At 41.7% G+C, this 26,490-nt stretch overlaps 1 protein-coding gene and 1 long non-coding RNA gene across 7 annotated transcripts in view; one reads left to right on the top strand and one right to left on the bottom strand.

Moving 5' to 3' along the window:
• The window catches only part of LOC119550996 (protein enabled homolog), a 78,384-nt gene that overhangs the window by 13,016 nt on the left and 38,878 nt on the right, over nucleotides 1–26,490 (bottom strand). Inside the window, exon 1 of one of the 6 annotated variants that reach the window (XM_037860046.1) lies at nucleotides 6,457–7,770. The exons of the other annotated variants lie outside the window; for them this stretch is intronic. Coding sequence (XP_037715974.1) covers nucleotides 6,457–6,514 — 58 coding nt within the window. The 5' untranslated portion in view covers nucleotides 6,515–7,770. Of the gene's footprint in view, nucleotides 1–6,456; nucleotides 7,771–26,490 lie in introns of those variants that run through there. 6 annotated transcript variants of the gene reach the window in all.
• Nucleotides 19,665–21,024, top strand: LOC119551000. The gene is made up of 3 exons (XR_005219516.1): nucleotides 19,665–19,798; nucleotides 20,103–20,309; nucleotides 20,391–21,024. It is a non-coding gene; the product is annotated as an uncharacterized LOC119551000 (long non-coding RNA).

Here is a 26,490-nt window from a genome sequence, read left to right as displayed (position 1 = left end):
CTAAACTGGTAAATTAGTACTAACATCTGGTTTTGCTCTCAAGCATATATTACTATATATAAAATAAATAAACAAATAATAACTCTCCTGAATCACTTTAAGCCTGCCTAATTACATATTTGGATTAGCATGTATTTAAGTAAAATTCAGCTCATGTTAGGTAAGTCCAGCTTACATCTCAATAAAGATTCATAGAAAATAAAGTTGATATGCACTCAAGTTAAGTTGTTCTTTTAAATCTCGGCAGCGTAACTGATGGATTAGCATCATCATCATCATAAAAGGGAATTCGCTCTGATTAAGTCCCGCAACTAATTCCGCTAAGATCTGGCAACTGTTTCACAGGATTTCCGTCGACTTGAATTGGTTTCCCTTTTCACGGCCACACTCATACCATTCCCATACCCATTTTCATTTCCATTCTCGCCGGGAACCTTTTGTGATGCATTGAAATGCCTAATTTCGGTCGTAAGCGATATGAAAATGGGGTTGCAAGGACCCAAGGCCCGAGGACCATAGACCATAGACCGGAGAACCCGCACCAAAGCCGGCAGCCCAAACAATCCGGGCAATCCCATTCAGACCAGCAAAGGCGACAACTGACGACGAGCACTTTGTTAATCCCGTATTTATGCGCAATTACGTATTTTTCGCATTAGTCAGCCAAGCAGTCAGCTTTTGGGCGAGTCGAGACGGATGGCGAAGGGATTTAGGGATTGGGTTCCAGTCTCGAGTCTGGAGTCCCAGTCTCCCAGCTAAGGGATGTTGTCCGTTTGTTGCCTTTGTGGGTTCTTGTCCTTTATGGGCCAACCCCCCGCATTTTGCACGCTCCGCCCTTTTGCACCCTTGCCCTCGCATTTGATCCTTTTATTTCGCATTTTCCCTTTTCTTTTTTTCTCCAGAAGCGTGTTTTGTATTGCTGCCATAGAGCAACCATGTTGTGGCCGCCTTTTCTTGGCTTAGCCGTGTCCTCCGCCTTTGTTGCTCCTTGCTCCCGGCTTCTGTCTTCTGTCTCCTGTTCTCCCCTCTAGTTTCCCTCAATCCTCAATCGTTTGAGGGCAGGGCGTTTCTCGGGTCTCGCCTCCGCCAGCTGTCCCTGTACCGCCCATCCTTCTGCCTGTCTGACCCCCCGTTGGCCTCTCACTCTCTCACTTCATCCGTCGTCCTTCGTCCTTCGTCCTGCGAGCGTCGTCTTGAGTCATTTACTTTTTACTGCCGCATAATATTGTCCCGATTAGCACAAACACAACGTTTTACCACAAAATCATCATCATTAGTGACGCTAACGCAAATGCTCCGGCTCAGTCGAAGGATCTGGCACTCGCAGTCTTGTTCTCGGCACAGTGGGGCAGGTAGGCCAGAAATTTGTTTCACTTAAGAATTTCGAAGTTAGAAAGGACCGTTTAAAGAAAGAGATAAAAATAGGCTTATCTAATTTTTGCTTTTGAGAATTTTTTTTTACAACTTGGAAAACTTTTCATCAATATATTGTTATATGATATAACTAATATCATCTGTATACAAATGGTTATATCACTAATAAATTTTGAATTTAAGTAAGACACTTGACAGTGAAAACCGGAACACGTTTTCTAGGCCATTATAATTTAATTTCAAGCCAAAAATATTTTAAAAATATGTCTCTCTTGAACAAATATTTTTTCTTAGGTACCTAACTAATAAGATTTAAATATTGAATGGTATTGAGATTGGTAAGGCTAAGCTTAATACGATATTAAGCAAAACCCATTATTTCAAATATCTGCACACAAAGATATTTTTATTCGATTTATTCACAATTCACGCCTTTCTGCCCACTGTGCCGAAACGCAACAAAGCAGAAACACGGCAGGAATGGCCAAGGACGTCGGGAAAGGAGGAGGATACGGAGGCGTCTGGCCAGGGGGCGGGGCCGGGTCCGAAGGCAGTAAAATAAGCAGCAGGCAGAATGGCTGGCAAGGCGTCTATTATGCGAAGGCATCATTTAAGGGGATTATTTTATTTGGGCTCTAAACAATAAAGTGGGTTTATTAAAGGCACGCTCCCCATGCCCGCATACCCGCAGAAGAGTCCCAAGATCTCAATCCCCCAGAACCAACCCAGCCCCCCCCCCCTCTTTTGGCTGCCTTTATGTGGGAGCTCAGAGGAAGAATGAGTGGGGGCGTGGGAGGTGGCGAAGGACGAAGGACGCAGGATGTCTGTGCACAAAAGATGTTGCGCTATAAAAGTGCAAAAATGTGTTTTTCGCTCTTCACAGTGCCCCGCCCCCCCCCACCACCCCATCCTCATGCAGACCGACCCCGCCCACTCAAGCCCCTTGGTCCTTTGGCTCCTTCATTATTTCCGCTGCTGTTTGTACAGTTGCGCGAAGCGGGCGACGCCTTGCATCCTTGCCTTGGCTTTATCCCCTTCTTTTAGCCAGCTCTTTTCCCCGTTTTTGTGCTCGCCATGCCCCGAGGATCCTTTTTGTATGAGTGTGTGTGTGTGTGTGTGGCATGGATTTTAAATTAAGTTTTAATATTCATACTGAGCCGGAGTGAGTCCTCTTTAGCTCCTGCTCTCCGCATGGCTCTTTATTTCCCTCCCCCGCACAAACACTGCAGGACCGCAAACAGCTTCAATTATACAAGAGTTTGAGCAGTCAGCAGTGAGCGGTGAGCGGTAAGTTACTGCTCAACACATTAGCCAGGACTTAGCCGCAGGATGAGCAGGACCAAAAGCGAGACGAAGACGAAATGAAGCGAAGGCTCAGCTGAGCTCAGCGCCTGAAAATCGCATTATAAGATGAAAAGCTGATTAGCCAAAACGAGACGGAACGGAAATCTCGTTGCTTAGACTTCTATAGAGCTGAAATTAATTTCTAGCAGTATTAACAAAGGGGATAAAGAGACCTACTATAAGTCACTCTATTAGGGGACAACATATCACTCGAATATAATTTAAAAACCCATTTTGTTAAAAACAACTTGTTATCTTTGTCTATATCCCTAATATTAATAAAACAAAAAACCATAGTCATCCTAAAACAATTATTAGAAAATATACAACGTGACTTCTATCTAAAATATTAATAGTTTCCCTATATATCTTCAATGGTCTTAACTGATTATCTTATGCAAAGCTCTTAACTGATTATCTTATACAAAGCCCCTTAAACATATCAATAATCAAGAAACATTTCAATAGAATTATTATTAAAAACTTTGTGACATTAAAGCTCACTAACAAATTGTTTGTAAATTTTGGTGTGTAATTCATTAGAGATTTGCACATGCTTGCCTGATTTTCAACACTTATCCCTCCCTTTCTGGACTAGACAGCTCCCCGCAAATTAGATCAGATTGCTTTTAACCAAGAGGAAGGCAAATAATAGCAGACTATTGAAAACTCCTTGGCAGCAACTTCCTTGAACGCCAGAGTAACCGAAAAGTTTCCAACGAAGATTGTTAAGTGAGGCGGAGAAAACTTTGTGGCGACATATTCTTGGCAGGATGAATGTGGCCGTTTTCCACCCCGGGGCGGGGCACAAAGGTTAAGCGAAACGAACTCGCACTGATGGGCGGCCGACGACATGGGTTAAGAGGTTATGGGTCAATGGGGGCGTGCCTGCCGGCCACAAAATGAAAAGTTTCTCGAAAAACTTTCACACACAGACAGATACAGAGACAGAGAGAGAAAGAGAGTGAGCCACTGAGCAAAGGAAATCTCCATAAGCAAACAAACGATTTTTGGAAAATACTTTTGCCGTATTAAAATTTGTGCACCATGTCATCCTTTTGCCCTCCACATACATTTCCTAGTGAGTGTGTGAGCTTGTGGTTAAGTGTGCTCCTTGAACACAAACACGTCCTGTGGTCGACGTCCTGATGGTGGGCGTGTCCTTATGCGGCTGGCTTTTTAGTGTCAAAAGCTGTCGCCCTCCCGTGTCCACCGTGCCACACACAAGTTGCCCCAAGGAGGAGGCATCCTGGAGCAGGATGTAACCGAAAAAGGTGCAGATGTCGCCCTAAATGCTGCCAAACGACAACAGCATGTTAATGACTCTGACCCCTTTGGACAACAGAGGGAGAGAGAGATGGAGAAGTACCCAAAAACAGGACCGCAGGAGTGGGATCCTTTGGGTGCGTCTGGTCAGTTCACTTCACTTCATGTCTTGTCTTGTCTGAGCTGCTTAAGTAATTGGCATACAAATTTACTCACTCAACCAGTCCCCCCCATCCTCATCCTTTCGCAGTCCCCGAGGTGGCTCGTTAATGTCTTTCCTTTCGTAGGATTGCCTTGTCATTTAGCTGCTCCCTGCCCCGGAGTTTGTACATTAATTTCCAATCCCCCGAAAATCCATGTTGCAACACTCAAACGCACAGCTGCCGGGCTGACATTTTAATTGAATGTCTGTGCGTGTGAGCAAGAGATACTTTTATGTGCGGGCTGCACAGTTGCCAGATACAGATACAAATTGCTCAAGTGTTTGGGTAATTCTCAAAGTGCGAAGAGTTTATTGTAATCGCCACTTAGTCAGGATATCCAATCCCCTTAATTCAGACATTTCCTTGGCCCGTAATGAGCCAGGAGAATAAAATAGAATGCCCAGTGTTTGTTTGCTATTTCCATTTTTATGGACTTTACATTTCCTTCGACGGTACACACATGTTTCGGCCAATGTTTACACAAATTATTATCATTCCAATGCGATTTTCAATGCGTTTATTGCCGTTGCTGAGCAAATATTGATTTTGGCCCCGAACAAGACACAACACAGACACTGGCGATAAGGGATTCCAGATTCCAGATCCCAGCCAGTCAGCCAGCAATTCATTTCAACGATTGACATTTAACCAACAAGTCAATTCAGTATTATTTTTGGGAATTAATAATGCGTTTGACAATGTTTATTTGTTTGCCTCTAATTCAATTTGCCACAAAAATAACACAAAAATAACTGCAAAATTAATTTTGTGTTTTGCCATTGGCATCTCTCTCATGCGGCTTATTTACACTGACGGACAAATGAATTACAAAATGTTGGTGTATTTGAGTGGGCGAGAGGCGTTAGAATTGTGGAAAATCAAATGCATGCAGCTTATTTAAAGTTTAATTGACTCTGTTAAGGCTGAGTCCATAATTAAATGAATATTTATGCAAATGAATACGAGAGCGATTCCATGAATATTTCGATTTTCACTCCACCCCCCACCCACCAAAAACAATTTTCTTTACACCTCATAAGCCATCGCATATCGAAAACGTGTTGAGAGTTCTCATTTCTCGGTGTGTGGGATTTGTTGTTCGTGAAAGACAATTTACAAGGTGATAATTTTTCCATGGCAGCGCTAAAATAACACCGAAGATCGTTGGAAAAATAAACAGAGGATTCGAGGTTCTAGATGTGCTGCAACAGCTGCCGTGGCAGCCAGAACAAATAACTTTGATCTGACATTTCCACCATCGAACATAGAACATCGACCATCAGCTGTGCGTGTCGACAAATTAATCAATTCCGATGTTTGTTTTTCCCGGTCCTAAGTGACGCGATCCCATTTCCATTTCCTCCCCAGCGGTAATCCCCCCGAAAAGATCTTCTACAGTCTCTCGGAGACTCTGGGGACTACATTGTTGTGCGTGTTGACATTTAATTGTCGGCCTAGAGCCTCGATGTCAAAATAAATAGTTGGAAATTAAGCGAACTTATTGGTTGGGCAACCTCTATATCCCATACCATTTCATATTTTACTATTTTTATGGTATTCTATATTGGTCGGTAGATGGGGAGGTTGAGATATTTTTGGAAAACACGCACTATACGAACAGAAGAGACAATTAATGCCAGAGCACTTTTAGCTCGGAAATTGAATTTTTATTGGTGTTCAAGGTGGCGGGGGATTAGGGTCGAGGGGTGAAATTTTTGATGGTTTTGTAGAGCTGCAGAGGCGCAGAACAATTTATGTGTTTGACAACAGTTTTAGTTGATAACTGTTGAGAGTTCTTTATTGCAACGCGGGGTTTTTATGAACAATATTGTGGGACTCCCAGGCATTATAAAAGCAAAAGATTAAAATCCATAGAAAAAGGTGTTTGCAGACAACCATGTATGACCACAACATGCAAATATTGCAACCTTTATTTTTAATCTTTCCAAGCATATTTTGTTTTATTTTACTATTTTGACCTATAATACTGGTATTTTTAAATTGTTAAGCCTTGAACCTGCGTGTCCTAAAATTTACAATGGGTTGTAGACACGCCAACTCGGTTAGATAGCTGTTAACTGATTTCAGATGAGGTTAAATATTTTCAAAGAGCTGTTTAGGACTTTAAGATATGGATCTACTATATGATATTTTAGATATGGGACACTTATAACGAATTCCTTTCCTTAAACCACTGCAAAACGATCCTCAGCGATCCAAGACCCTTAAGGGACGGCTACTTTTTGGAAGGACTTTACCAAGGACTCACCACAAATCGGTATCGGAGCATGGATGCTGGGTAATCCTCTTGGTAGCCATTCCATCATTTATTATGGGCTATAATCCGAGCAAGGTGCCACTGGCTGTCTCTCTCGCACACACGCTCTCTTTCTTCCGGGGAGTGTGTGTGTGTGTCTGGGTGAAGGATATGTGTCTGTGTGTAGTTGCACTCGATTGCACTATGCGTTCGCGTAATCCTGGCTCCAGGATCTGAGTTCGGATCCCTTTGTTTTCTCCCCCACTTTTACTTCGATTTCTGTTTTTTCCTCTCGTCCCCCTTTTTTTGAGTTTTGTTTTTTATTTTCCTTTTTTGTTGCTGCGTCGCGGGACAACAAATTGAGTTAATCCAAGGAAACGGAATAATAAAACAGGGAGCTGGGGGTGGTGGTGGTGGTGGTGGTTGGGGGGTGGGGAGGTTGCTTTATAAACGATGCCTCGACCTGCGTGCAAAAGGTTGAGATTTTCGCGAGAAAAGCATTAATGAAAGGAGCGCAAGGAAGAAGAGGCACAAGACGAAGGATGCAAGCGGAAGTTGTTTTCTCTACCCGCCGACGCGTTCTCCTTTCTCTTCCGCTCGCTGCACTCCACTTCACTTCCTTCCTGCTCCTGGCTGGATTTTCTTTTTCCTTTCTTTTCTTGCACTGCACCGAAAATTTCTCCGTCGCCTGTTTCGTTTTCGTTTTTTTGTTATTTCTTTTTTCGCTTTCTTAATTTAATATTTACTTTGCACTTTGTTTAACTTTTACTCGAGCGCTTTTCTTTTCATTTTACTTTTCCAATTTAAATTCCACGCCAAAAACTTTTGCCTTTCGACGAGTGTGGTGTGTGGAGAGGGGTTTTTTTTGGGTAGGGGGGGCTTTGAAACTTTGCCGCTTTTCGTTTTATTCGGGGTTCAGTGGGGTTAACGCTTGCAGTGCACTACTGCTGCCACCAAGAAATGCAAATGGGCTAGGGATTTTAGACAGCCAAATTCTGCGGGCGCCCACACAATTCTCACGCCTCAAGTGGTGGCCATAATTACTGCAATCGTAATCGTAATCGCAACGGTAATTGTAATTGTAATTCAATTCGCTCGGCCGCCTCCGCACTCAAACACTCATTCACTACAAGACAGCGAAACACCCACTCACTCACTAACGCACTGGAAATCACAATCACAATCGCATTCACGAGACTCGAGCACCACGCGCCTTAATTGGCAACCGCTAATCGCGCAATCCAAAAAATGTGCGAATTGGCCAAGAGGGAGAGCAGCTGGCCAGCAGGCCGAAAAACCAAAAGCCGAAGACACGCCACTGGCGACGTTTGCGAAAGGACTAAACGGCGGACGACCGCTCGACTCCGAAATGGGTAAGACGTCCGCCGCACACTCAAACACTCAAATAGTCGAACACTCCAACACCATCGCACTCACACTCGCCTCGCACTCTCCGCCCGCTCTTGGGGAGAGCAAGAGAGAGCGAGGGCGAGAGAGCGTACACTCGGAGAAAATGCTTTTATTTTATTTGATATCTCAAGATATCTTAATTTCTGAGTGAGATGATAAAAATGCCAATTAGTCATTAAAGTTTCAGTATCATAGGTTTTTTAAAGTTTTCAGTACTCAAATCTTTACTCAGAAGCTCACATCTTTTATTTTCGGAAAACAAATTCAGATTTTCTAATCCATTGTTATGTTTCTACTGGGGTTGACAAAAAAACAACTAAAGGGACCAAAGAAGGAGTGGCATGTTAACTGCATTTCTTTTATTAAAAACTTCTACAAACGTTCTCAGTTAGAGAATTTCTATTCTCAATTATTCAAGAAGAAAGGTTCTTGAAATTAAACGATTTTGGTTTAGAGATGAAAGCTGTCCAAATTTCGTTTTTCGAGTCGAAAGTATTAAGATTAAATCCATTATTGATCTCTTTGAGTTAGTGGACACGTCATTTTTGTTTGTTAAAAATTCTAAGTCTACATTAATAAGATGATGATAAATATCAACCATGAGATGTTAACATTAAAAAAAAAGTATTAATATTTTTAAGACTGTACCCAATCTCTAACTCCTTTACAGGTTTCTGGGGATTATCCTTAGGCACTTTTAAAATGATGTTCCAAAATTTTATTTTCCTTCAAAAGCGCGCTTTTTTTTCAAGTGTACGCCCGCTGCTTAGAAATGGTGAGTGAGCACGGCGACGGTCGGCGTCGGCGTGTGAGTGAGCGAGTGGCGGAGAGAGTGATAGCAAGAGAGTGTGCGGTAGAGCGGGAGAGGCGAGGCAGAGAGCCGTAGAAAGTACGTCGAGTGCACATGTAGTTGTTGTTGTGTGGAGCAATTTCGATTCGTGTGCACTCTGAACTGCTGAACTGCTACTGCTACTGCCACTGCTCCACACTCACCCATGCACACACACACACTCGCACTCCCGCTCATTCTGCTGCACTTTTTTGGGGTGGATGCGTTGATTGTGTGTTCCTGCTGCAACTTTTTGGGGGCGAGAGAGGCGGAGAGAGAGAAAGAGAAAGCTGATGCTGAAGAGAGAACCTGTGAAGACGCAAAATGGTGGCCACCGCAACAACAACAACAGTAACACATCGTTGAGGTCTGTTGGTCTCTAGTTGCTGTTGTTGTTGTTAGCTCTTTGTTGCAGCAACACCAACAACAAGAGCAACAAGAACAATTACTACAACAAGTGAGCGCTGTAAACAAAACCTGCGGTTCGTGTGTTCAACACCTTGGCAGAACTGCAGCAGAGCAGCGCAGCCGCTGGCCAACAGAAGCATTCCGCATCCCAGAGTCCAGTTATTCCAAGTGGGCGAAAAAAAGTGGGCGGTGGGTGGTGGGCTGTGGGTGGCTTGTGGGCAACGGGTGGTCATGCTGCTGCTGCAGAAAATACTGTTGCCTACTTTTTGGGGCGGCAACGATGAGAGCTTAAGTTGAGTTAATTATTGCAAAACACAAACAAACACGTCTCCGCATAAAAGTCGAATGTGGGTAGTAAAGTGCAAAACCACAGAGCGGTGGGACATCTAATTGGTGGTGCAACTTTCGGGTAGGTGGGGTCCTGAGTGGTGGCAGGAATGGGTTAAGCGAGCTAAAAGATTATATTTTGATTGTTGGGGCGTGTGTTAATAAGCTCAGGGGGTTGATCAAAAAGGATTTTAGGGTTTAGATTCGGAATAAATTGGTATATATACTGAAAAAAGTAATATCCAAACTAGAAGATCACTTATTTTTAAACTCTTAGTTTTTTGCTTTTGCTCCCTTTTTAAACTCAAACTAAAATATAAATATAACACAGAAATTCAAGACGTGATTCCTTTTTAAACTGATATTGGTAGAAAAAAAAAATACATAAATATTCGAAATGATATAATAGTTCTATTATCTTGGTCATTTTTTCAACAAAAACTAAAATTTAAATATAAAATAGAATTTTAAGACGAGATTCCTTTTTAAACTGATATTGGTAAAAAAAACAATACATAAATAATCGAAATGATATAATAGTTCTATTATCTTGGTCATTTTTTCAACAAAACCAAAAATTCAAATATAAAATAGAAATTTAAGACGAGATTCCTTTTTAAACTGATATTGGTAAAAAAAGGCAATATACAAATAATCGAAAAGATATTATAGTTCTATTATCTTGGTCAGTTTTCCAACAAAAACTAGAATATAACTATAAAACAGTAATTTGGGACTTGAATCCTTTTTTAACTGATATTGGTAAAAAAAAACCAATACACAAAAAATCTAAATGATATTGTTACTTTATTCCTAACCAAGTACATATGTCACGCTCAATTAGGCGATTCCTGTCATAAACCTAATTTCGGGTTTCAAGATCATTTTAAGCGGGTTGCCACCCCGAAATCCCTGGAACCAAATTGATTGCAAATAAATTGAGCATAAATTGAGCTCTAGGGGTGGAAAAAGATTCGATCTGCGATCCTGTACTCGAAAAAGTGTTACCTAACCTCAAACAACAAAAGAGGTGCCAAGGATTCGGGTATATAAAAAAAGGACTCTCACTGACACGCTGAAGGACATGTGTCTGTATGTAGGGGTGTGTGTGTGTGTGTATGTGTGTGAGTTTGAGTGCCGGAACAAAGGCAGCCTTCATGATATCCTCGGATGAGCATTTGGCTGGTATGCAGCTTCATTCTCATCCGCTGCTCCTGATTCCTCTTCTTCTTCCGCCAGCTCCTGATGCTTCTTCGTTCTCCTATCCTTGCTCCTTGTTGTTGTTGTTGTTGTTATTTCAGGCTCTGTTTATGTGCACACACACTTGCACACGGAGCAACGATTACGATAACGACGTCGCTGAGACGGCGGCAGCGCAGCAGGCGGCATCATCGACAGCGGAACAACTGTGTGAGCACATTGGCACATTTAACAATGCCTTATATATATACAGTGGAGGTCAGCAGAATAGTAACAAGGAAAAATATTCATTGCGAAATAAACATGTATAAATATAAAATATAAATATAATATAATAAAATATAATAATAAATCTTTTTCATAAGAGCATAAATGAGTCATAGTTACTTTTCTAATTTAAAAAATGTTTTAATTGTTCTATTCGCAAAGTTTCGGTCGCTCTTAATGGTTGCTTTGCATTTCTTAGATCGTACTTCTGCTGTTTCTGGAACAACACTCCACAACACCTCAAAATTTTCAGCCAGATGGTATCCAAGCTAACCCCTTCTAAACTGACGATTAAGAATTAAGGGCTTTTACATTCCTGCAACCGAACAACCTCGCATATGGATAGAAATATCATGTACAACTAAAAATAAAAGTTAAATTTTATTAAAAGTTCATAGAACAACAAGAATTGAAACAGCAATACAAACCTAGGTCTTTCAAGTTAAGCCAGAATTTAATAAAATCTTGTGATGAATTTGAATAAAACTAGTTTAAAACAAAAATCAAAGTTCTGAATAAATGTCTGCAAATTGTTTTCTATAACCGGATATCTGGAATATAATTATCTTATCGTCGAATGTTATTCAAGTGAGGTTTCATGACCTCGATATGACCGATCTTTCTCGATTAAAAGTTAACGAGAATGTTGGCTGAATGTCCATTGCATACACCGACAGACAGACAACCCTGTAATAAGTCACCTATGCTGTAATTTCTTAACGAAAATGAAGTGCTATTAATTTGACCGCTGCTGTACAGGTCTATGTGTGGCAGGCAGTCGGATAGGCGGACAGGCGGCTGGCGGGCGGTGCAGTGAGGCGAGGAGGCCAACTCAGCAGGCGATGCGTGTAAAAAGGATAATTTGTCAATATGTTCGTTCGTTCCGGATTTGCACGGCCTTTGCCGGCAGTTGCCAGTTGCCCGTCGCCCATTGCCAACATCATTGGACCGGCGAAAATCGGATGGAATGGGCCGGGCTTCTGGGTCCTGCCTTTGGGCCCTGTTTACTGCCCTCCGTTCCGCCACAATCTCCCCCCTTTGCCTGTCCTCAAATTCTTTGTGCGCCTCTGCCGCTTATTCAATTGCTCGCTCAGTCAACGCAATCCTGCCACGCCCCCCACACTCCCACTTTCCCATTTTCCTACGGCCACATCCCGCCTCCCCCCCCCCCCCCTTTTTCAGTTGGCTGCTTGCACCATTCGGTTAGCAATGGTTAATAGGGCTTAGGAGCAGAAATTATTGCCTTGTTCAGTGTGAAGCAGGCCAAATCGGATGAGTATGACCAGGATATTGCCGGCTCTCTGCGGGTTGGGTGAGGGGGTTTTTTGGTAGGTTGAAGGGGATGTACTATGGAAGGAACGATAAACGTTCGATGATTGGGATGCATTGGATGCATTCGATCCCAGTGAATTAAGTGGTTACACTGGGCAGCAGAGGGAATTGTGGCCTTAGTCAGGTATCAAACAAGGTGAAAGAAGATTGTCCATATCATTTGACTCAAAGAAAAGACGGATTTAATACAATTTTGATTATTAAGATTGTTTAAATGAGTGTGACCATAGCAGATCAAAAAATCAGTGTGACCTTGCATCAGTCAATTTGGTTAGAATAAGGATGTTTTCAAAAAAAGCAAGTAAGTTATGAATGTAAAACATCTAGACAAACTGAAGAACAAAATATAATCTATTCCACCAGTTTATATTATTTTCTCTATTTATTGGTTGGGAAATAATCACCCATTTACTTTTACATTTTTGTACCCACCAAACTTCCAACAAACTGTCCAAAAAATATGGGAACTTGTTCAAAACCAATTACAGTTCAAATCTCTAGTGGCGAGCACATTCCAAAAGGACGAAAAGTAATGCAGGGAAAAGGAAACGGAGGACAGGGAAAGGGAAGCAACAATCAGAGACGCCAAAGCAAAGCAAAGTCATCGCCAAAACCAATAACACAATAGACTGCCAGCCACACGAAACTCGACCAAAAGCACCCACCTCCATGGGACCACCACCCCATCTGAAGGACGGGAGAACCGCAGAAGCCCTTTGCACTCCCTGAACTCCACTCCACTCCACCCCCCACCAAACCTTCAATCTAACCCCTCTTGCCAATCCCTGTGGGCAGCCCCGAGACACTTCTGCCATCGTCGAGGACAAAACGCTGGCGATGAGATTTTAAAAGCCATTTAGAAAAACACCCTCAGACACAAAACAAATCCACAAAAATACCGACACGGATACCAGAGGATGCACCAACACCAGCACGAAATCGCACACAGATACAAACACACACACACACACAGATACATATAGAGAACTCGAAAGCAGAGTAGAATAAACGCAAAGCTTACACAAAAGTGGCGTTAAAAATGATGCGGAAACACGATGTTCGTCAGTGGGAAAAAGGGCACGAAGCGGTGCAAGCGGGGCAAATACGGGCAACATGGGCAACAGGGGGTAAAGAGCAGGCCGAGGACAACGTCGACAATGAGCCTTCGAGGGAAAACCGCTGCTAAAACTTCACGCTTAAATATTTTTCACACCACATAGCGACAAGTTTGTGAAGACAGGCAAACAGCGAAAGAGACAGACGACTCACCGCAGAAAAGAGACAGAGCAACCGAGTGCGAGAGAGATGGGTAGCCACAAGGATATAGAGTGAGGACTTCAGGACTTCAAAATGGCACGAAAACCCGACGGAAGTGCGAGGAATTCGCGGACTGGAAAAGCTTCAAGGCAAATGCCAGAGCCAAGGGGGAAAGGGTAAGAGAGAGGAGGGGAGAAAGGAGAAAGGAGAAAGGACGTGGCTGTTAAGTAGACGGCAAATGTCTAAATACCCTTTTTGCCAGTGCCAAATGCCAGGCATTCCGACATGCGACCGCAGATGACTTGACGAGTGAGCGGTTTTCGGAGGCAATTGGTGGATCTGTTACTTGGACACCGAAAGCAGATTACAAATGCCTCGTGACTCCAGGACGACACTTGCTAATGGTGACGTGAAAGCTGTCCAAAAGAGGAATGTGAATCGCCAGGGAAAATTGAAAATCGAGGGGTAGTTAAAGGGAATAAAGAGAAAGCCTACATAAGACATCTGACAAAATGGTACCCAATTCAAATCACATTTTTATAAATCATATTTGAAAAGATGTATCTTTTCTAAAGACTTGATTTTAAATCGTTTTACTATTTGTTATTTATCATGCAAGAACCTTGTATAGCGTATAATAACCGGATTAAGCTCATCCTAAAGTGGAAAGCTGATATCCAAAGGATTCAATACCAACTAACGAACTGAATTTTAAAGTTCGAAATGCAATGAATGCCAAAATAATTGCCATGTCCCACTCAATTACAGCTTGCCGTTCACCAATTCTATATGGTATTCCCAAGAAATCAATATGCTCACTTCTGTCGGTCGTAGGGCAAACGAGACGAGAACTGCAGAACAGAGAGGATGGGAATGGAAAGCGAGAACCCAAATCTAAACCGAAACACAATTGTTAGAAATTAAAAGGAAAACTTTAATCATACCCGCGGGCAGTCGCAGCAGCCAAGCGGGGCAAATGGGAAATCTGGGATGCGGAAAAGGGAGCTGCGTTTGCAACTGTCTGAGAATACAACGAAACTTTTCCAAGTTTCCGGTCGTGTGTACAATTTTCCGTGCTCATTTCCGCAGCCATTTCCTTGGGCACACGTACACATCCACAAGAAGCACAAAAGCTGTCCGAAAGGAAGCGGCAGCAGAAGTCGAGGAAAAGCAGTGGAGCAGTGGAGGAAAACTCGCCAAGTCGCCATGCCTTGCACAATTGTTGTTCTAAGGACGAAAAGGACTTGCAGGCAAACTTCCACTTGAGGTCAGCGGGTGGGCGGATGGGCGGGCGGTGAAAAGTGGCTGGATGCACAGCATACACATGTAGCGATTACTTCTCTCACTTGCTCCGGAAAAAAGCCAGCAAGCAAGTTAAGCTAGTCACTGCAACTCCCTGTTCCACAGTAGAACTTCGGTAAGTCAGACTTTGATTCAGAACTATTAAAGATCTTCCTTTCCTTAACTTTATTTTATGACGATTTCCGTTTTTAATGGTAGATACAAGTAGATAAATTCTTTTCATATCCCTGAAAGCTTTATTTATTGATTATACTAAGTATATTGTCTAAATCTTATGATCACTAATAGGGAGTCATGAGTTATAAGGCATAGATCTGATCAAGTGGGTCAAGTTAGCCTGGTCATGAGCTGGGCCATACGAACCCAAAGTCTTTCCGACAAAAGCTACTCGATCATATCCTTAAAATGTGACTATAACTCTAATCTCTTTTATTTCTGAATACTGGTCTATCCATATTTCACTATTATAGGTCAACTTACTTTTAAAAACCTTTGCATCGTGCAAATATTTAAAATATTAGCATTTTTGTATATGTAACTTTATCTAAAGAATTGCGACTGTAGTTGCATCGACTTCCGTACTATTCGGATAACTTTTTGCCGACTTCCTCTGCCGCTGACAGACGTCAGGGGGGGGCGTGGGGGGTCTAGGGGCATGAGATGAGATGGAGAACTGAATTTTTGCATGCCAGCAGGATACTGCGGTGGTGCTGTCCTGTGTGCACAGTCAGTCAATCAATACGTCAGTTGGGCTCATCAAAAATTCCAATCACAAATTGGCAGAGAGTCGGTCCGCCCCCCCTCCCCCCCCAGTTTTCCTTTCGGCTCCGCCTTCCCCTTCCGATATATACCCCCTCCCCCTCCCCACACAGAACCCCACTTTTCTCGCTTGATTTCCCACACTTCCTGCGAAATTGCGGGTCCGTGAGGCTGCGAGGTGGTCGCAAGTCAAGCGCAGGCCCAAGAGCAGGACCTCCACTCACTTGACTGACCTCCGGGTGGACCGGGGGGTTGGGGGGTTGGGGGGGTCGATTCGATAGGTTGTCTGGGGGCGTAGGCAATAATGGCATTTAAATGCAGGGTCACGTATCAATTTACTTGGTTATTAGTTACGAGCCCTCGCTACGGACTTGACCACTGGTCACAAGCAGTCCCTCTCTCTCTCTGACCTCTCTACCTGTCTCTATCTGCCACTCTAGATAACCCCCCGGGTGTGTGTGTGTGTGTGCTTGCGTGTCTGTGTGTGGTTGTGTTCCTCCTCCTCTTTTTTGCCCCACTTGCCCTTTTGAACCGACGAGCAAATCCGGGCTGAGCGCTCAGTTTGTTGCTCTTTTCGCCCGCTCATAACGGATATGGCTTTGTGCTAAACTGACAGCACAAGCTCCGCACCTGACCCACAGTCCACCGCACCCGGAACCACCCATCCACATAACCAACTAGAAAACCACCCAACCAACCACCACACTGCACCATTCCAATTTTCCCCATTAGAAGAGCACCCGCAGTCAAAAGTTTTTCACTTTTCAAGTTCTCGCTCTCTGTTCTCAGCGGTCGGGTCTCCAGCTCTCGGTGGATGGATGCACCACCCTAGAACCACCCTAGCACCACCCTAACAGGCCCCTTTTGGTTGCAGTTCCGGGCTCAAGGAGCAACTGGCAGGCCATCTTCCAACCGAGCCAAACACACACGAATCGTGTGGCCAGGATACGATGCCTTCGTATCCTTCAGCTAAGAGAAAATCAGAGGGAGACGGCGAGAGTGTGCGAGTGAGACGGCCGAAGAGCGAGTCCAATAGCTATGTGGATATGTGCCGTGCCACAGCAGCAACATGCAATGTGCAACAGCAACAGCAAGAGCAAACAGCAGCAGCAACGGCAGCTATGCAAGCGAAGCAATCTGCGATACACAGATAGTTGCACTGAGAGAAATTTTGCAAAACAAAAACCAACAACGCACAAAGAATTTTCCGGGCATTCCCTAGCTACTTTCTTCTACGACTTTACAATTCCCAAGTGGTTCTAGCAGTGGAGTGGTGGTAAATCTTTTGATTGCTGAATCAAGCTTTTCTTGGCTGCTTTCTTCTACGACTTTATAGTTCCCAAGTGGTTCTAGCTATGAAGTGGTGGTAAATCATTCGATGGCTGAATGTGTTAACGATTTTCAGGTAGATTGGGAATACATATTACTTAATTAGCTTCCAATACATTATAACATTTTAATAAACCTTTGAAAAAAATTTCAGTAAGGGTTATCAAAATAAATAAGTTTCGAACCGGAATCTCGACCATATCCTTGGAAGGAATAACTTCAATTTCTTGTATTATTTTTGACGCAGGCTAATTAATTTCGTTTTTACTGTTTATATGCTAATTTCTATCAGTGCTCTGCAGGCAGGCGAAAAAAAATCAGCATTTCCTGAATTCGGCTTTCCATCGATACCTTGACACAGGCGTCAGAGCTTTGGGAGCTGGTGCACTCACACACAGGGATACCTCGTCCTGGGCTGTACAAAAAAATGTTTGCAGGAGAGGAGCCGGAGCCATTTAGGGTGAGCAAGTGTACGGTGGCTGCCACAACAAATCCCTAAACAAGCAACAACAACCGGCGCACAACACAACTTCCGACGTCGACACCCAGCGTCAATATTCCTAGAATGGCGGAACGCAGCCTGTTCCTCGTCCTCATCCTCGTTCTCGTTCTCGTCCTCGACATCCACATCGTCCTCGGATTCTCCTCGTCGTTCGTCCTTGTGGGTGGTCGTACGCCTCCCCCCACGAGTCCTGCTGTTTCTGGCGCTGCATTCTGCATGTAGAGCGGAATTTCCGGTCTAACCTCACAGCGCCCAAGCGGAAATACAAGCGGATTAGCTTTTAGATTTATATACTAACAAACACCGATTAGACAGGTGGCCAGGGTGGCGAGTCCTGATCCCAGAGAGAAGCGGAGAGAAATTCGCCGAGCGGGCAATCCCGGAGAGAAACCGAGAGAACTTTGTTCTGCCTGCTTGGTAAAAACAGCGAGAGTTTGGGGTCAAATGGAGAATTGGCGAGAGTGTGAGAGAAGTGGGTTTCTCATTGGGAGAATCGGGGGTAAACACTCTCTGCACTTCGCCACTTGGTTGGTAACCTTGTTTTTGTTGCTCCTGTCGCTTTTTGCATTGCATTTTAGTGTTTCCTGCTCGAAGTTCAAATGTGAGAATATTTTCGAATATTCTTTCCCCTTCCCTCTATTTTTCTATATACACCTGTCCCTTTTCAGCTCTCTCTCTCTCTCTATTGCTTTGGTGTTAATTTTTCAGATGCCAGCAAACTTTGGGTTATTTTGCAACTAATAGAGCGTGTAGTCGTTCAACACAAAATCGAACTAAGAAATTCAAGGCAAAACTATTTTAGAAGCAATTTTTGTACAACGTAAGATATAGCACTGTTTGATGAATTCCAAATAAGAAAACAATTTTAAATTGAAAAGGCATTCACGTAAGGCATTCAAAAGGCATTTTTAATTTCTTTTTGATTTAGCCAATTGAAGTTTTTCTACTAAAGGCAGTACAATTGGCACATAATTCATGGATGGTCATTCAAATGTATAAATTTAATATCCGATCTAAAATGTTTTTGTCATTAAATACTCATTAAAAAGGGTTACTAAGGGTTATAGAAATAACTAGATAATTATAAATTATTTTAGGCTTTTAGACACCTTCCAGAGAAATTTGTTTTTCCAAAAATCCTAAAAAAAACAGAATTTTTCTATGACTTCAAAAAGATTTTACTATTCCATCACTACGGAAGACTGTCCAATATTTTGTTTGTAAAAATGGCAGCCACATTTATCAAATTGTTTGAAGTATTTTAAAAAAGTTGTAAAAACTTCTTCCATCTGCTGTTGAGCAATTCTGGTTTAAATCTCGTCCCTTTTTGTGGAACGCCATCTTTCGTTATGATTAAACATTCAGTACCCATGAGCAAAGGAACAACTTTCAGCTGCCAAGCTGCACAAATCACAACTCCCAGACTATTAGTACGTAAATGTATGAAGATATAGATATAAACCATTTTTTGTGCGCTCGAAGGAAATGGTTTGCCACCTTAAAAATTGCAATGAAAGTCGTCGTCAAATTGTCATAAAAATGCGATAACTTTGCTTTGTGTTGTTCTTACTCGTCTTTTTTGTTGTTCCTGGGTGTGGTTGTTATTGTTGCTGTGTTTTATTGTTTTTGTATTTGTTTTTTTTGTATTTTTTTGTTGTGTGTCTCTTGGAATTTTTGTTGTTTCTGTGGCCGGGGTGTTGTCGTTTTGCCAACTACGAGAGCATGATAAATTTTTACGATGTTGCCATAACAATAAACCGAGCTTCGGCTGGCTCCGGCATTCCAGTGGCATGTGAAAAGCGCGCGCGGAAAATGCAGAACGTGAAAAACTAATAAAAATCTGCTGCCGCTGCTACTGTTGGCAAGCTGCGAAACTTTTATGGCCAAACTACGCGCTCCATCAAAACGCAGCGCATAAAGGGTAAGAGCGGGGTTGAAAGGGGTTGAGCGTTCGGTGCAAATGTGAAAAGTGCAAAAATAGCTCAGGTGCGGGGTCTGGATAAGCGAGGAAGTCGTCAAAGGGGCCGATTCAGGGGTATATACCTTCCAGATTCCCATACCCCAGCACAGCCGACTTTTGTGTCATCCATGGCACCACACCCATGGCAACGGCATTCCATCCACTTCCGACAACCTGAAAAGTTTTTAAAGCCCAGGCAAAAAGGGGAAAACAACATTCTGTATGACAATGAACGATTATTTTTCATAAAAGTGTGCACATTGATTGACAGAATCTGGAAGGCGAGGAGAAAAACTGTCATTTAAATATTTCTTTAGAATAAAAATAATCCATATACAGTTCTATAAGGTACAGGATAAACTCAAATTTTCTGGAGTGAAAGCTTTCGAGTGAAGTCAGTTTTATATCTAATACCTATAAGCTATACATTATGGAACTATTTTTGTTCTCAATTATAATATTACATTACCAGGTAAGGATTTAATAATCTTTTTGTTCACACAAACTCACTGGTTTCCTTTAAAAACACTAGTTTTCACTTATAAGTCCACGCTAAATGCATTTTTATAAAATTACAAAACATTAAGCGAAATGTTTTATATTCTAAGCCATTTTAAATTAAAGGTGACTTCTGACTTTTTTCAAAACCATTCTCACCTAAAACTCTCATCTAAAAAGCCTTCCAAAAATCGTAGCATACATTTCAGGGCAGTTTGGTATTGAGTTACCCAACCTACGTTAATTCAACCCTCCCTTCAATTTCTCTCTTTCTGCAGATCAATCATCCAAGTCACGAACTCAGGGCCCATTTTACATAGACTTTTTTTGGGTTTGAACCCAGGGCAAATGCCTACATACCTACATGCATGTGTATATAAGAGTAAGTGCATGGGGATACAACCAAGTGGATGTCACCAAACCATGAAAGTAGGCCTTTTTTGCCGGGGGAGGAGATTCAGTGGACAGAGGAGAACGTGGAGGCGGTAAGCTCCTTGTTTGGCTTTGGGATATTTTTGGATTTTGGTTTTGCAAATGGATTTATAACCCCTTGTGTGATTTTATAGGCCCTTAAGCCATTGTTCAAATAACCGGGCGTGCCAAGCCACCAATTCCTCCCGGCACACCCCCTGTCAATCCGTCCAACGCCCCCATCCACATTGTTGACTGACTTGCAATCCCGGATTCATGGAAGGCGTATGCGTATCCTTCTAATGATATTTGAGGAACGGATGTGTATGTAAAACCAATAATAAGACGACCGCAGAGGGGCATGGCAACTAGGTGGGTTGCAGATGGCTAGAAGGATGATTGGATGGATGGACGGTTGGATAACAGGATGGCAGGCTGGGCTACGTTCGTAGATGGGTGGATGGTGGTTAGTCGCTGGGTGGTTCGTTCTGGCCGAAATGGTTAACAAGTGGTGCGTGTATCAATTCAATTGAATTTGCAAATGTTGTTGTTGCCCACTCATGCATGAAGGGCCCATGAATGCCCAGCAGCAAGATCCGCATCATTATCATCATCATCAGCTAACTGAAGTATTTTATGATGTATCCCAATGCCACTTGATGTTTGTCTTTCGATTTTTGGGGGACTGGGAAGGGAATCAAGAGAAGCGGATTTACGCAGTTCGAGGCTTGGGATTGGGGGATGAAATACTCGCAGCGAAGATTGGAAAATAATACGCAAAAGAATATACATAACTTACAATATTCTCAGACCTTTGAAGATCTCTTCAGATTTTGTTACACTCGGCAATAAAATGTTGTTAAGCAATTTAATCTAGAGACCTTAATCGAGTCATAAATTTAAATTGTTCATATTTCTCTAGAATTAATTCATAACGTAATCTTATTTTCAAAAATATATTTTTTAATATTTTAAGAATTGATTCTCTAAAAAACTGTTTATTAAACAATATTAGATCATGATACTTAACGCAACTTAATGTAAAGAAGATATAAAAAGGAATCAATACCCTGATGACCTCTTACCCTATTTTCTTAATCAGTTTCAGCATCATATTTATAAGAGATATATATTTTCCTCAGCATTCTCCCCCACCGCAATACAATTTTAACACTTTTCCGCTTAAGCAAATGAGCGTTAATTAAAAAATTGTGAGGCGGCGCAATGCAGCACAAAAGAAAAGTAAAGGAACCGGTAATAAATACCATTCAGAAACAACCAACAAGAGCAACGACAACAATCGGAAACAACGTGAGCGGGCAAAGCAATGGCAACAATTCAATTAAAATGCCAAAGGGGCCTGAATGGCATGCAAAGTGCTCAGGGGAGCGAAATTAACCCCTATAAACTCGTAATATGCTCAAAATGATGCACTTAAAAACACATTAATCACATCGACAATTATGCCGGACGCATGCAGGCATTTGTGTGCGTAAGCGAATGGGGAGAAAAGTGGAAGTAAATGAGGAAGTGGGAGACTGAAGAAAGGAAGCCGACACGTGCTTAAAAATAAACGGGGATTCCCCCCAGTTCTTTGCATGTTAAAAATGGGAAAATTAACAAGAAAACCAGCCACCATAAATATAAATATTTCCCTGCAAGACACATAAAACATTTTTAAAGTTGCTGGTATCATTATTATTTAAAAATTTATTTCTCTTAAGTATAGCAACTTCATTTGACTATTGTCATTATAAAAGATTATATTTTCTAAAACCACTATAGTTTTCATTTTTTAAATTAAAATCAAATCTTGCAAAACTTTAATATTTTTAAGCCCTGTCTTTTAATATTTCTTCTATGAACCTTAAGTTCATTACCAGTGAGTTTCTCTCAGTGCAGGCCAACTGGACCCCATTGTACCGAGAATTCAAAGCATAAAAGCTTTCGTGTCGTCATTAAAAACTGTTTTTGCTAATTAAGTGCTCAATTGAGCATTCAATTTCACACACACACACAGAGCGGGGTGAGGTGGCGAGGGTGGGGAGAGAAGTACACAAGCAAACAACTGCGAAACAGGGTAAATACCCATCCGAGCAGAACAAAAACCCAGAAACAGAAACCAAAGCAGAAGCAGGAATTTCAACAGCAAACAAGGTCTGCAGCTTTAGATTCTCCCACCTCTGCCACTGCACCACCCCCTTTCCACGCTACACCCCACCTCCCCCCTCCCATTCTTCACCTACGGCCAAGGCAAACGAAATGAAATGAACGAAAGTATAACAAAGTTGGTTTATTTGCTCAGTTAATGCAAAATGATTCCCCCGGGGAGGAGTGAGGAATCAGCAGTGCAACCACAGTGGTGATTGCCTAACGGGGCATACAGTGTTGCCTGGTTCTTAAAGAAAATGATAGTACGTGTTTCGGTAGAAATTTATTGTACATACAGTTGCGCTCATAAAAATAGTAGTGTAGTATTCATCATTCATAAATAAATTCAGTTTTTTTAGTTTTACTGATTTAATTTACTACTATTTTAATGAGCAGACGAATTTGGACATATGTAATTTGTAAAAATTACGATCATATGATATTAAACCAAATATTGAATCCGAGACTTGCTATATCATTATCAACACAGTCAAAATTAACCAAAAAAAAAATGCAAAAAAGCCACAGTGGAACTTTTAATTTGAAGAATAAGTGCACTACTATTCTCATGATCACAGCTGTATCTTTATAAAAGGGATCTTGAGAAGTTAAATTTAAAAAAATATACTATAGGGATGCTAAAACAACAAATCATTTAAGACTTATAAGGCTTCAAGCTACTATTGAAAAATTATTAAATTACTTCCAATTTCTTGAACTTCTTTTTAACATTAAAATATTTTTCTGTGTACCAAAATAACCTAAAAAAAACAACAAAAATGCGGGGCACAAGGGCCTGGTAATAAAAATGAGTAAAGGAAAACACAAACAAAACCCGAGTCGACATAAGGGTAAACACGATTCAATAAAATTACGCTGAAAAGTATGCAACAGAAACAAGCAAACAAAGTGAAAGGGGCGAAAATGGGGTGGTGTGGGGCGGCGAGGGACGGCGAAAGCTGGTCTGAGCTCATAAAGCAAACAGTTACTAGGCGCTGACGAAGAACTGAATAAACTGGGAATGAATGCCAAAGCAAACGTGGCGAAAAAAGAAAGTACAAAACAACCAGCAAGGAGGAATACAAGACCGAAACCGACAAAAAAAAAACCAAAGTACGCCAAAGGAAACGAAGAGAAAGAGTACTTAAAAAGCTCACAAGCAAATATTTATAACAGTAAATCACTTTGGCGCTAGCACACACACACAAACAGACAGCGAAGAGTGAGAGTGGGAGAGGAGAGGCAAGTGAAAAGTGCAATAAGAGAAGCAACAATGGTACACAGGGAAAATTTAGTATGTTTTAAAAAAATACCAAACCAATGTAAGTAATAAAGGTATCTAAATACCATTCGAGTTTTGAAATCACTTAAAAATCTTCTTAAAAGTAGGCAACACTATTTTTTTAAAAAAATACGTATTACTGCATACTTTTAGACACCTTTATAAGGAATTTAAAAGGAAACTGTTAGGGAAAAGCATGCTATTTATAATCATAAAGTATCTTTAAGATACATATCTTGAGACACAATATTTTTTCCTGTGCACAACCATAAGCGAAACTTGTGCTACACAAATGTTGTTGTACCTCTGTTTCTGTTACTGTTTCCCGGCAAGGAGCAACTGGCAAATATTTAAATTCGTGCGCTAAAGCACACAATAAAAACGTAAACAAATACAAAGTAAATATGGCGGCGACAGGAGCAACAACAAGAGCAACAAAAAAGGGAAAACGTGAAAATCGCGCACTTCGTGTCTTGGTGCTTTCACCTCCTTTCTCCTTTCTCCATTCTTCTCCCCCAGTTGCACTCTGGGGGTTGATAAAACTCCAAGTCAGTCTGTGTATGCGAGTCCTTAGTTGTTGTCAAGTTTTTAATTAAATTTGGTACTGCAATTTTTGCAACAAGAAAGTAACGTAGAGTTTGGTTGAGAATCCCAAAAGTTTTAGTATAGGAATTAGCTGCAACAATAAGATTATTTTGGGGCAACAACAACTTTTTGACCAGCCAACCAAGATCTCATAAGCCTGGCTAATAGAAATCTTTCACAATTTATACGGCAGCACAAGATGCAATTTGAATATGGAAAAACTCTCTTTGCCAATAAATGCAATTCATTTTTATGCGATAGACGAAAATGAAAATATTTTTACACAACTGCTTCTGCAAATTGTCGGAAATAAATCGATGCCTACAAATTGAATGGGAATATACAGAAATTGTTACGGCTAACTCGATGTTCCGAACGAAATCGAACAAAAGCAAAACACGTTGAGTGCCGAACGGAATGAACTACCGGCCACTACCCTCAAATAAATATGTTTAACCAAATTGCTAACCAACAACAGCCCCCTTGGAAAGGAACAGAAAGGAAAGGAAAAAAGGACGAGTCAGGCGTAACATATTTATTGACATTGCGGTTGCCGGACCCAGAATTCAGGACCGAGAACCCGAAACCCAAACCCAAACGCAAACCCTCGTATCCGGACACACATTGGATTTCAGTTAGCAGTTAGCTGGCAAGCAACCACCGCCACTAACCACTGACACCAGGGCCGCAAGCCCCACGATACCTCGTACCCCCCAGACCCTGGTACTCCGATCCCCAGAAACCTCCGAATGAGTGGCACTTGCAAGTGTGGTGTTTACGTTCCATACATCAAGGGTTTATGGGCTAAACGTTTATGTGTCTGGCAACAACAAGCTTTTAAAGGGTTTCCATGCTCTCGGCCGCACATATAAGTACAGGATAACTTCTCTAACCCGAACTCGCACAACTCAAACTCTACAATTGGAACTTCCATTAACATGCATACATATATATGTTCTGTACCAAAAATCCCAGAAAACATAGTTTTCCTTATTCAAGAAAGTCAAGATATTTTTACCTGAAGTTTTATAAAATAATATATTTTTATACTTATATATAAGTTCTTTATTATAAAACCAGATTTGACTTTGAATATATTAAACAGTTCAAAATACATCGCTAAAAAAAATCTCAATAAGTTTCCTCAAGCCAGATAAAGTTTACCTAAGGTCTGTCCATATATTTATATATATATCTTATCATAGTTTTTGATCCCTTTCCCCACTTTTAATAATTTTATTAAGTAAAGAATTTGATTTGTTTCGCAGGCGTAATCATTTAGCTGACACCCTCCACTCCCTTTGTGATTACGTAATATATGGTAAGCCCCTTATCACATATACCTGACGTATGAATGATTTAGTTAATCATTATCTATAATATAAAGAAATAATCAATAATACTAAATATTATTATACAGAAATGTTAACCAAGCCTGCCAAATGAAACTTTTCTTGTAGCTATAGGCTTGTATGAGTTTTTAGCTCTAGTTAATAACCCTAATAGGTACGTTTTCAGTAGGGTTGCCTTTATAGAGGTTCCCCTGTACCGAAGCATATGTGGAGGGTGGCGCACTAAGAGTCAATGCTGAAGTTTGCCTTGGTAGCGCCACTTGAAATTTCACTTACACCCACATGGAATGCCTTTTTGTGCGCCTGTGTGTGTGCGCAAGTTGACGTTGCACACTTCGTTGACTCCCAAAAGGCGCCCACACTCAAACGGTTGACCTCAGACGTCCGCCCAATCCCCTGATAGAGAGGGGAGGGGGCGACGGAGGGTGGCGGGCTAACGTATTACAAAATGTATTTTATCTTCATCGATTGGCAGAATTTATATGTTTTTTCATGCCACATCAGCGCTTTATGTGTGCACATAAATGGAGAAGGAATGGCAAAAGGGCGAGGGCGTTGGGCATGGGGAATCCCCCTTTAAGTGAGTTGAGGTTATGTGCTGACAGCCACGAGCACCACCGTATGCATATCTTACGGCCGGGGGAGTGTGGGATAAATCAGCTGCTGCTGCTAACAGATGATGATGATTACAAAGGGATGAAGTTGTAAGACTGCGATACCAACTAAGATGTAAAGCGTGTTGCTGGGAATGGAAAATGTCCTGACGAAATGGGCAACACAATAAACTGGTTTAACATGCACAGCAATTGGAGGAATTTGTTACATTTAAGGGAGAGGTTGTCTTAAATGGCACTCAAAAATTTATAGCAGTCCTGGTAAATTTTT

Source organism: Drosophila subpulchrella, chromosome 2R (genome assembly GCF_014743375.2).
Source record: "Drosophila subpulchrella strain 33 F10 #4 breed RU33 chromosome 2R, RU_Dsub_v1.1 Primary Assembly, whole genome shotgun sequence".
Classification (NCBI taxonomy): Eukaryota; Metazoa; Arthropoda; class Insecta; order Diptera; family Drosophilidae; genus Drosophila; species Drosophila subpulchrella.
This window is presented reverse-complemented; position numbering and strand designations above follow the sequence as displayed.